This window comes from Notothenia coriiceps, unplaced genomic scaffold (genome assembly GCF_000735185.1).
Source record: "Notothenia coriiceps isolate Sejong01 unplaced genomic scaffold, NC01 NC01_scaffold00006463, whole genome shotgun sequence".
In the NCBI taxonomy this organism is placed as follows: Eukaryota; Metazoa; Chordata; class Actinopteri; order Perciformes; family Nototheniidae; genus Notothenia; species Notothenia coriiceps.
In genome coordinates this window covers 3,021-16,016 of record NW_011339164.1, presented here as the reverse complement: position 1 = coordinate 16,016, position 12,996 = coordinate 3,021, and the positions used below count along the sequence as shown (strand labels likewise).

At 40.0% G+C, this 12,996-nt stretch overlaps 1 protein-coding gene across 1 annotated transcript; it reads right to left on the bottom strand.

Annotated features, from left to right (window-relative positions):
- Positions 1-409: 409 nt before the first annotated feature.
- Positions 410-1,455, bottom strand: LOC104943644 (vomeronasal type-2 receptor 26-like; the record flags this gene model as incomplete). The annotated part of the gene is made up of 2 exons (XM_010769096.1): positions 410-1,302; positions 1,391-1,455. Coding segments are annotated over 2 exons (958 nt in total), but the record flags the coding sequence as incomplete, so codon positions are not given.
- Between the last annotated feature and the right edge of the window lie 11,541 nt (positions 1,456-12,996).

Below are 12,996 nucleotides of genomic sequence, written 5' to 3'. Positions count from 1 at the left end.
TCTTGACTGGTTTGTACAAAACCATTAAACATTGACGATGGATCAATCTAAACTAAAGCCCAAAAGTTTAGCAAGGTAAAAGATCAGTAGACAATATTTTCCCAAAAAAATTCAGCCTACAAAATTCCAATGAATATTCACCACTAAAGCTTTTTTGCTTATTTAATACATATCTTTATTTATGCTATACATTACAGTAATATGCTCCTTCTAGGTATACTTGATTATTTCCTTGTACACTGTACTATGGTTGCTCAGCTGCAATATAAGTATTATACAAATATCCAGTCAATACAATTGTGAAATACATAATTAAATAATAATTATAATTAAAACAATTATAATAATAATAACAATGTTGCACATTGATTAGAATTTCAAATACATTTCAACTTATCATAAGCTACTTTTATTTTCCCATTAGGTGCTGTCTTGTATTTTTCTCTGGCTTTAGTAAAATAATGAAACACTTTGGAGCAAACAGGCAGAACAACAAGCCAAAGCTGGAAGCCAGAATGGCAAATGACTCCACTGCATCAGCATATTTCCCAGGAGAGCTGATATAAGCAGGGACGAATGATAGCCACACAGCACAAAATATCAGCATGCTAAAAGTGATGACCTTGGCCTCGTTGAAATTGCCAGGCAGTTTACGTGCTAGAAAAGCCAGTATAAAGCACAGGCAGGCCTGTAGACCAATGTATCCCAGAACGCACCAGAATGCAAGACTGGAACCTACGCTGCACTCCAGTATGATCTTTGAAATTTCGTATTGTGTATTTCGGGATGGAAAAGGGGGAGACTCAATGAGCCAGGCAGCACAGATAACCACTTGAATTACAGTGCAAATGAAAATAATGGCCCTCTGCTGCTTTGGCCCCAGCCACTTCATGATGTTGTCCCCTGGTGTGGTGGCAGTGAAAGCAGCCAACACCACCAGGGTCTTCCCCAGAATACAGGAGATGCAAAATGAAAAGGTTATACTAAAAATAGTGTGTCGCAGCATACAGGACCAATATGTTGGCTCTCCAATGAACACCAGGGAACACAGGAAACACAGTGTCAGAGCAAAGAGGATGAAGAAGCTGAGAACAGAGTTATTTACACGGACGATGGCTGTGTTTCTATGGTAGAAAAAGACAGCAAAGACAGCTATAGTGAGGCTGGCACCCACCACAGAGATCACTGTCAGGGCTATACCCAAGGAATCATAGGCCAAGAACTCCACTATCTTGAGGACGCAGACGGTTCTGTCAATATTTGACCAGAAGTCATCAGGACAAAATGTGCACTCTATGGAATCTAAAGGGAAAATAATCAAATATAACATGTCGGTAGTGAAATACAAGAATTATATTGCGATTCTTTTATTTCAAGATTTTAAACTCACTTGTCTGATTGCTAATTTTGCCGCTGTCACATGGTACACGCAGAAGATGTTTGGTGCGTCTCAGTCTGTGTCGGCCAAATGTATAATATACAAATAATAAATACCACGGCCCTGAATTGCCGCAATAATTCTACTTAAATTAATGTTTTATAATTGGCGCAATTTTTTTAATTGCGTAAATTAGCGGAATACAAAAACGTGGCAGCCTTGACAAAGAGGACCTACTCAAAGTCCCCTATACGCCTAATATGCCCTCGTAGTTGATTGCTAAGTCAATGAAGTCTGTCTGTTTTGGTGTCACTTGTATCAGTCTGCACTTGCTCAATCGGATCTACTCTGCAAAAACCAACCGGGGGTCACCCACCTGTGAAATACAAATTTTTTGCCTGCCCTACCTTCAGCAGTTATTCTCGTGCCAACAAACGTTTCAATACGGTTTTCCTTAAGCGTATAGTGACGCGTCGTAGTAGTCAGCGAAGTTCAAGGAGTAACGTATTTTAAATATCAGTCAAGATCGCACCACCTTCGAATCGCATGACCTGCAATCGCGTCTGAGCCTATAAGTCCTGGAAGTGTGGGTATAGCGACAACTAGTCTGCTACAACCGGATGACGTTGTCTCTCTAAAATTTATAAACAAGTATGTCCTATCTAAACCTCTTCATACCTCCTAATACTCCAAGGTTAGGACCGTGACAAAAAATAAAAAAGAAATTTACAGTTGACAAATACACATTGAATAAATTAATCACAACAACACGCTTGACCCATGAACAATACAACTTTGACAATACACAAACCGGGCCCAATAACTCCTACAACTGACTTTACATAATCTAAAAAATTTAGTTCTACAACCATCAGTAAGCTGTTCAGACAAGTACCGAGACTCGTATGGTCTCTCACAAAAAATTAATCAGTCCCAAATGTTAACAAACGTACATGAACTTCGATAACACAATATCAAATATCTTCCAGTGGATGATGACCATGTGACTTCGCACTTACCGACGATAATAGACGGATTATACTGATACGATGGAATACCGTTTAACGGAAAAGACAACATAACACATTACTATGGGAGCCACTTTATTGGGTTCAAAAACAACGAATTCGAAATACAAACCTCAAGGACATAAGTTAGTTACATATGATTTAGTATCACTTCTTTTTAACGAAAGAGTGACAAGAATCCTATGAAATACTGCTAATTTATACGCTATCAACGCACTAATTAAATTTAATTTTCAGACATTAATTACATTCGTAAATTAAAAAGTAGCTCAGGGCCGGTATATCATAATATGAACATATATATTATACATATCATATTATATGCAATTATATATATATAATATATAAGATACGCATAATTATCAAGAATAACCGTATAACATCAATGTAAATAATATACTAGCGTTTTATCACACATAGTAGATGACATCTTCTACAACTTTTTTTCCGATTCAAGTCACTTACGAGATTATTATTCGTAGTTGCAGTTGTAGCGAATAAGTCCTTACCTGGACACCGTTCATTCAAAATGAACATACTAGCCCGGAGTGTAGTTGTTTTATAATGGACTTTAACACTCACGAGGATAATCTAACCAAGGGGTGTTATGGCGGGCACTCTTTGATATACATTATCTTCTCTTTCGTTGGTTCTGAAATTTCAGAGACAACTCTCTTGTGCGACTCGAAAGACGGGACTTGCTACTTGACCGTCTCTAACATTCCGAAGTCAAGACGCCACGTGCCTCGGGAGTCTCGGCGTACCTGGCACTCAACATCGACGAGTTACTCGAGGCTTGGTTCGCCAGTACAGTACAGACTGTGTTAAGTCTGTTAAATCCAAATAGAGAGCGAATGAGGGTTACTTTATACATTGCGTGTACCAATTTCTGATACTTCAGTTAAAATATTATTCGTAATTAATGGTGATGAGGTATTTAGATTAATTTCCACTCGTACGTCTAAAGTAGTGAATTAGTCTTGTCTTACTAAAAATGGACAAATCTAACGGCCGCCTACAGCCTACCATGGAAGTGAAAAAGACCCTACAGAGATAGGATACTAATAACAGAAAATTAGGGTGCGGTTCAGTTTGTACCTAATAACCTCAACACTTAGAAATCGTTTAGGTCACAAAGTTTAGCAGATTCACCTAACGACATCGTGGTGATGTTGCGACAAAAGTCTGACACTACGTTCCTCTGTCGCGTCCGATTAAACTTAGATACAAGTTAACTACATACACAGCAGTAAAACGTATGACTTAGTTTCAATTATTGTCTCTATGGAATAAGGGCTGAGTATATATACGGACTGATATTTCAAATAGTAAATATATAAATCGAACTTATTCCGCATAAGAAACAAAGTGAAACTGTAAGCATAACGTTACTACCTAGAGTAGGTACAACGTTATGTATTTAGGAGGATATAGTGCTAAAGTAATCGGGACGCGAAAGGAGTGACGTAGTGTCAACTTTTTCCCAAAAACCAAGATGACGTAGTGAATTCTGCTAAACTTTGTGACGACTAAGCCGAATCTAAAGTTTAGTTGAAGTACACAACTGACCACCTAAATTCCTGTTATTAAGTACCTATCTCTGTAGGGTCTTTTCACTACATGGATAGCTGTAGGCCGCCCTAGATTTGTCCATATCTTTAGTAAGCAAGACTAATTTCCACCACTTTAACGGTAACCGATGAAATTCAACAAATACCAACATACCCACAAATACGCAAAAATTTACCTCGAAACGTATCAGAATTTGTACTAGAATGTATAAAGCCACTCATTCCCCTCTCTATGATTTACAGACTACACACTCATGAACTGCCACGCGACAAGTCCAATCGAGCTAACATGCGATGTTTGAGGTGCACAGGGGTCGGCGAGACTCCGAGGCCTGTGCGTCTCGACTCAGATGTAGGACGTCAAGTAGCAGTCCCGCGTCAGAGTCGCACAGAGAGTCTTCTGAAATTTCAGAACCAAACGAACAAGAGATCAAAATAGTATTCACGAGTCTCCATCACACCCCTTTGTTTTTTATCTCGTGATGTAAATTCCTTATAAACAACTACACTACTAGTTTCCATTGTAATGACGTACCAGGTGACTATGTACAACTGCATACGATAAATTATATCGATAGTGACTTGAATCGAAAAAAAGTTGGAAGTGCATACTTTACTGTGTAGATAAAAACGAAGGTAGTATTTTCCATGTATGTTATGAATATAATAATATTAATGATATATATATATATATAATGAATAATAACATCATAAGATATTATATATGCCTCAATAACCTACTATAAAACTCCGCCCTGGAGCTAAAATATCTATGTATATAGTGACACAAATTGAGATGTCGCGAAAACCATCTACAGACTAAGCATAAATATACAGCCGGAGAAGATATCTCAGCGTAGTATAAATTTAAGGAACGGATCAGCATAGAGCTGTACACTCTTCCGTTAAAAAATATGTGTAAGCTCCAGATCACATATGGTAACTTATTACGAACTATAAATACTGTATAACTCTAATTCGTGTTTTGAACAACATAAAATAGTTCCTCCCCAAGATTAGGTTCTGGTGACAGGATTCTTCGATCGTTGAAAAAACGGTCTATTTCCACGTAACGGGTACGTACTAAAAAATCCTTCTATATATTTCGCAAATCGGGACTCTCACGTGTACGCTCATCTGATGAGGCCGACGCGGCCGACAATGAGCAGAACACAATGTGGAGGGACATAAATCAGAACAGCGAAGGAGCTCAAGGCGACAGCCATGACAATACACAGACGCGAAGTGATCTGCAGAGTACATAAAAGAGGAGGTCAGAAGGGAGGTACAAAAAGTCCAGTCTAGAAAGACACAATGAATAAAAGGACGTCGACTGGCTTGTAAACTAAGTAGAGGTACAAGAAACAATAGTCGAGACGTATTTCGAGCAACACGGATTTTGGATAAGGCGAAACATCCTGTCAGTAAACGCCAGGGATGGAAAAGGCGTTAGGAAAGGGCATGGGACTGTCAAGTAGACGTGAGAGTCACGCAGCCTGACATGCATTACATGAAACTAGGTCCATGAATACAATTGAAAGCGGTCATAAATTCATTCGAAACTGAAGTTGCAATTACAACATAGTCAGTAATATCGAGAACTTCCACATTCCCTTTACCACTACAGATATTATCACAGTGCAAGTGGGTCATCAAAAGGGGACTTCACATCCCGAGCGAGATTTAGCATTTTTAGGCTCACGCGATGCCCAGAATCATTCCGAGGTGTCCGACGGAGTACACCCAAAGTCACCCTACTTCTTTGTGCTTCCCTGTGTCATATCCGATCTGTCGCACACTCCTATGGCACTCGTGGATAGCGCACTTAAATAGTCATGCGTTTCTAGTCCTACTGCGCATACACTCCGTATCTAGTGGAGCATCTGTTCAAGACTAAAAATTTCTTATTTCGGTACTGATTTGTCTTTTTTGATTTTAGTACTGTGTAAGATAGAGGACAGACCATCTTAAGAGCGATTTGTATTTTTATCTTATCAATAATAAAATTTCGATGTAATAACAACTTATCGAATATCTATTATTGGATTAGGGTTGTACCACTTTTATGGTAGACGTGGAAGGTGACAAAAGACGGGAATTATATTTTACGGTGTTATACTCCTTGTAAAAATTTCTCAAGATTAAAGACGTCTTGTCGGGATTAATACGCAACATTTCACATTCGTTGTTATGTTTTACGCTTTCGAGAAGTTGACTACCAAGTGATCTTTTACTTCGTAACAAAAGGCTAAATTGTAACATTTATCGATCTTGGGCGCGTTTGTGACTGCTTACGTCAATAGGTTCGACGAAGGGACAAAAGAAGAAATTTTCCGGAATAGTTCCTTGACTGTTTTATACAACCGTGTGACGTGCTCGACTTTCGGTAACAAATGAGGGATATCTAAGGATACAGACATACGTCGTGTCGACAGAAGGTCCCATGGGCTTTCGGACAGGCAGCACCCTTCGGACAGACGNCTCACGAACATGGCGATGTGTTCCTGATTTGCTCTGTTTGTTTCAAAACCACGTTACTTCATTAAATTACCCATTTGAAATTTGAGACAACATTGTCTCTTTTTAGAGACAATGTTGTCTCAAATTTCAAATGGGTAATTTAATGAAGTAACGTGGTTTTGAAACAAACAGAGCAAATCAGGAACACATCGCCATGTTCGTGAGGGGAGGGAGAAGAGAGAGCGATTCTGGGTGGAGCGAGCTCTGGGTGGAGCGAGCTTTGGAATTACTGGCTCCTCCTCTCATTGGCGGCTCTGACGAAAGGGGGACCTCCCCCCTCGAGTTATTCTGTGTCTGATATCGCGTAAATCAGAGGATTTAGACGTTGTGTGTTCATTGTATAACTACACACGCCTTTTCTCCTCATTCTCATTCATGACTTTTTATTTAATGCATTTTAACGGCTGTAATCATTTTTAGCGTGAAACCTGAAGTGACGTCATCCCTTTAAGGGAGATGTTTTGGAATATTATGTTTAAATGGGTCTATACTCAGGGCTTTGATGTGCTTAAAGGTCTGATCGAGACATATTTTACAATACTTTTTATCAGCCATCTTTCAAATGGGCTCACTTTTTGTTATATGCTTATGTGTATTCCATACTCTAGTTAGATTATGTTAAACAAGCTGCAGAGCTACCAGTTATGTGTTCTTTTCACCTCCGCACCGGAAACCGCAAGGTTTTCTTGCCTGCCATCTCCATCGTTTGGGGATGGGGACCTGCACACAGGATTTGGGTGGTTGTTATATTGTTGTCTGTTGTGGGTATGTTTGTATTTGCTTTTATTGTTTTTCTGTTTTCTTAGTTTTTTGTTTTTGTTTTATTTCTCCACTTTGCAATTGCCTGGGCCACTGCACTTTCCAGTTTGTATGGCATAGATGGCAAACAATGGTGTGACTCCAGATAGACCCAACTCCACAACATTCTTGTCCTGGAATGTAAAGGCTATGAACAGCCCTGTCAAAAGGTCAAGGGTTTTTTTCTCACCTCAGAAAGTTACATTTCGTTTTTTACAGGAGACACACTTGCGCATCAAAGACCACCATAGACTAAAAAAATCAACATTATAGTCAGGTCTTCCACTCATATTTTGACTCCAAAGCCAGAGGTGTTGCAATCCTCATAAATAAGAGGATACATTTTTCCACCACTAACATTTCTTCTGACAGAAATGGGAGGTATTGAATTATTACTGGTATGATTTGGCAAACTCCTGTTGTATTGGTGAATGTATATGCTCCCAATTCTGATAATGCTGCGTTCTTAACAGCTTGCTGAGCAAAATCCCATGTCTTAACACCCACCTTTTAATACTGGGAGGGGACTTAAACTGTGCTATTGACCCATCCTTAGACCGCTCTTCTCCCACCACGTTGTCTCCGTCCACTATGGCAAGGTCATTTTCTGACTTTATGTCTCTGAATGGCCTTGCCGACCCCTGGAGATATAATAATCCTCAGTCTCGTGATTACTCCTTTTTCTCTCATGTACATCATTATTTTTCTCGCATTGACTATTTTTTCATTGACCATAAATTGCTGACCTCTTCAGAATATTTACCAATCATCATCTCTGACCATGGTCCTTTAATTCTGGACATATCTCTGTCTACTCAACCTCGTACACCTTCACGGTGGAGATTCAATTCACTCCTGCTCTCTGATGCCAAGTTTTGTAGTACAATCTCCACTGCCATCGATGACTTTCTGTTTTCTAATAAGACAAGCTCCACCTCCCATTCTCTCTTATGGGAGTCGCTCAAGGCCTACCTCAGAGGGCAAATAATCTCTTATGCCTCACATTTTAACAGGACCCGTAGAGCTAGGCTGGACGAGCTCTCTAAGGCGATACTTGAGTTAGACCGCCAATATGCTTCGACCCCGTCCCCAGATCTTTATAAACAGCGCCTGAATCTCCATTCGGAATTCAATCTTCTATCTACTCAAGACGCAGAGCGTTACTGCACTCAAGGGTGCAACATACTATGAACATACTATGAACATGGCAATAAGGCTAGTCGATTGCTCGCGCACCAATTAAAACGCAAAGCAGCCTCCCGATTAATTCCTCAAATTCTAGACTCCTCTAACAACTTGACCTCTGACCCAGCACAGATTTATGATGCCTTTAAACGTTTTTACTCTACCTTGTATAAGTCGGTGATGCCATCAAACCACCAATATAGTTTTTGGAAGAATTGACGATTCCCTCAGTTCCACCTGAGGTTGCGGATGACCTTGATTCCCCTCTCACTATTGATGAGGCTATGCAATCTATCGGGTCAATGCAGAGCGGTAAGGCCCCAGGACCTGACGGGTTCCCTCCTGAATAAAAAAAAAATGTTGATGCTAAGTTGGCCCCTCTGCTTTTATCGTTTGGTAATGGCTCACTTCCACCCACCTTGGCGCAGGCTTCAATAGCTCTCCTCCTAAAAAAGGATAAGGACGCGACTCTGTGTGGCTCTTAGAGGCTTCTCAGTCTCCTTAATGCTGATGTCAAGATACTGGCTAAGGTCCTTGCACGACGGCTGGAGGTAGTCCTAACAGAAATAATTTCTGAGGAACAAACGGGGGACATTTTTTTTTTCAATATACGTACACTTTTCAACATCATTTATTTCAAGCAACCCTCCACCCTTCCTGAGGTGGTCGTCTCTCTTTTTTTTATCATACATTTTTTATTGCAACATCTTCAATTTACTGTTGTAAATTGAAGATGTTGCAATAACAAAGTACAGAAGACAATTCAGGTTGCACAACATTTTGGATTAATTCAATCCCATCCCTCCATCCTACATCCCACCCACCCACTCCATCGCCCACCCCCCTCCACCAACCACCATCCACCAGGGCAACATCATCCCATCAGGGATTATATTCTTATTTGGTCAGGAGCTCCTTTAAGTTAGATATCAGATCTGTTCACTTTAAAATTGTATCAGGTTTTGCATCGTTGATTCTCGCAGACGACAGTTCAAGGTAAGAAATGTTCAAAAAACCAGTGATAACTTGAAATATCGTGAGGAGGTTTCCAACTTTGGACTATAATCTTTTTAGCTGCAGTCAAGCCTGTCAGCCAGATTTTGCGAGTTTTCCCCGTAAGGGAAAGGTGAGATTCATAATTTAGAACAGGGGTATTCAACTAAAATTCAACGAGGTCCAGTTAGAGAAAATCTCCCCATGCAAAGGTCAGGAACATCAAAATGTCTAAGTTGCTTTATGAATTAGTGTGATATGTATTGAAGTAGCCTGCAGCTTTATCAACGTCTGCATGTAATCAACAACTGACTGCCAATCAAATAAAGAAAGTACAATTCAAAAACAACAATATTTATTGTCAATTATCATTGAACTATACAGATATACCGTAAATACCGTGGATATGTGTAATGTTCCTCTCGGGCTGCATTTTAAAAATAAAATAGAGAAAATAAATAAAATAGCTTTTGAAAATGTGTGCATCTTAAAAGTGCTTAATTTTAGATGAATAAAATAAAGTGTAGCAGCAGCTTGAGTTTCCCTTTTTCGTTGTTAACCGTTTCACATCATGACTTAACGTTTTTTTCAGAAGATTATAGNGATCTTGATAAATAACAATTATTTGTATTGTTTTGTGTTAAGATATTCAGGAGTTAAATTATTTAAAATTCACAGTCCTGAATGTGGGTTTGTGGTGAATGTGGGAATCTACAGGACACACATTTTCAGAGTAAAGGCTTTCACATTACTATCATTATATTTTTATTTAAATGAGGGCTACATTTTACACCAAAACGGAACACAAAAATGTGCAATTAACAGACGTCGTTTAAAAGTGACGTTTGAGTGAACGAGGACATCCCAATTAATACCTGAGGACTCCTCTGTCCTCGCGTCTCCTCCTTGTGTCTCTCACTCGCATCTTATGGAGGCAGAGCTAAGACGCAAGGAAGGGACGCGAGAGAGGGAAAGGAGGAGTCGAGGAGAGGTATTGAGATGAGGCTAGAGAGAAGCAGAGAGGAAAGTGAGTGAAGAGAATAATTAGCGATACAGGGAGAGAAGACGGAGAGGAGAGTGAACAGGCGTGTTAGCGGCAGACAGGGAGAGACAAATAATTACACATGGCGCTCTCCAAGAAGAGGAAAGTGGACAGTGAGAACAGAGCTTTTAACCCTGAGTGGACTCATTCATGTTCATCCTGCCCACTGGGAGCACAGAGCCAGTGTGTCTCATTTGTTCAGAGACCGTGGCGCTCATTAAAAGTGCTAAAACGCCACTATGAGACAAAACTGTTTGACCAAACATTCCCTCTCAAGTCAGAACTGAGGTCACAAAGAATAAGCAGTCTCAGAGCCCAATATGATCAGTCCACCAGGATCAAAATTAAAACTAAATGTCGTTCCAGGGCAGGCTAACCAATGAGCTAACCGAGGCTAACCAATGAGCACCTGCATGTGTGTATGAGAATGGCCCTGACACAATTTCAGCCCAGATTTAAACTCCTGGCAGGACAAGCTCAAGCTCAATTCTCTCACCGAATCAAAATAAAAGTGAGTGAGGGACTGCAATATAAGAGGGAAAGAAAGAAACCATAAAACTGTTCAATTGTTATGATGTGTAAAGACTGATATTGTTCTATAATCTTCTGAAAAAAACGTTAAGTCATGATGTGAAACGGTTAACAACGAAAAAGGGAAACTCAAGCTGCTGCTACACTTTATTTTGTTTATCTAAAATTAAGCACTTTTAAGATGCACATATTTTCAAAAGCTATTTNAAGCCAGAGTTAAAAAAATATCAATATGAACATTTCAAATACCGCGCCGGGGCGCTGCATTCTTTACGCTACTTACGTTGCTATGGTTACGGTGGCGATGCCGGCGCGGTATTTGAAATGTTCATATTGATATTTTTTTAACTCTGGCTTTGTAATAAAAAATATGGCAAAACGAAAACAGCCAAGCATCACAGCTTTTGGATTCACAAGCAAAGAAGCGAAGGAGTCTAAAAATGACAACGTGAACGGAAAACAACTTTTAGTTGCCCGGCTGTAAGCGGCGTTAGGGTCGAGCTTGACAGCTCCACACCGAGGGAGAGGCCTGCCGATGCGGAGCCTGACGAGGCTTCAACAACGGCCACATCCGCCGGCATAGTGACACCGTCTGTATTAGTAGAAGAGTGTTTTTATAGCAATTGATCGAATCCGCGCTGCTGCGCCAGTCAACAGAGCGTGTGTGTGATATATTTAGTAGCAGGATGTGCTCTGAAAAATAGGGCTCCCCCGAAAGCAAATGGGTAATTCGAACACTGGTACTAAGGGTGTATTTTAATACCTCTTAATAACAAATGTATTACCCCCTAAGTCCCTGTACTTCATCCACTCTACCAACCAGTAGCAGGTATTTTTAATTGGTACCCAATATGTTCAAAACATTTACAAACTGTTATTTGAAATATGACTAATTCCATAAGTTTGACAGTGATATATCAAACCAAATAGCTGTAATATTGGAGCATCATCCTTCAAACGCCCGGACCAACTTATAATGACATGTTTCTATAATATAAACAGCTTTCAATCTCCGCCCAGACTTCCTTTGTCCATCTTTCTTCATATGTGTGTCTAAAATGCACTGCTTGGCCACAAACCATAAACATGAAGCAGCTTTTCCCATTTGCAGCCATTTCAAAGTGACTGGGAGGTTTGTTCAGCTTTATGGATATCCTCCTCTGCTCTTTGATCCCGGCTGTACAGCCGCTGACAGCTTCACACAAGAAGCAGCGACATAAAAGCTCCGTGTTCATGTATTGTACAGGACTGGCCAACAATAAGCAGGTCTGTCAGTCAATTACTGACACTGACGAGCCAGGAATGAAACGGTTTTATTATAAGACTGACCAGGACACACAATGGTGTAAAACGCATAGTGGGTGTGATGAAGACGTCTTCGTCTTCTGGTCAGTCTTACAATAAAACCGTTTCATGGTAAAAGGCCAACCCAGCCTCACGGCATTTTGTGTTATAGTCACAAAATATATGTAATCTATTGATTCGTGTTCACTAACACGATTTTCCCACTTTTTTCGTGTCGATTTTAAAAGCAATGTATTTCTATTGGTAGTATGTTTCGTGCCTGCACCACGTCTTTTTCTCCGGTCGGGTCCTGGAAGACCGGAAGCTGTGTGGTTCCTAAAAACATTTTCTTATTCAATATCAAGCCACAATTATTGTTTTTGTTTTAAAATGTATAATGTCGGACTTTTTTTGCCGTCCGCGAGGAAAATAAATGGGGCTCAGAGCCTCAGAATACTGAAATCCGTATATTTTTAATATTTTTTTCCTTCTGATTTGTTATTATTTACATAGCTTTTAAAATCAATCTGTGTGACACGCATACTTGCCAACCTTGAGACCTCAGAAATCGGGAGGATTTCAAAACCACCATACAGGAAAGGAGTGAGCAGAGGGTTGAGTTGTCGATTCTTGTTCCGTTTTCTGTGACTATCTGCCTCACCCTCT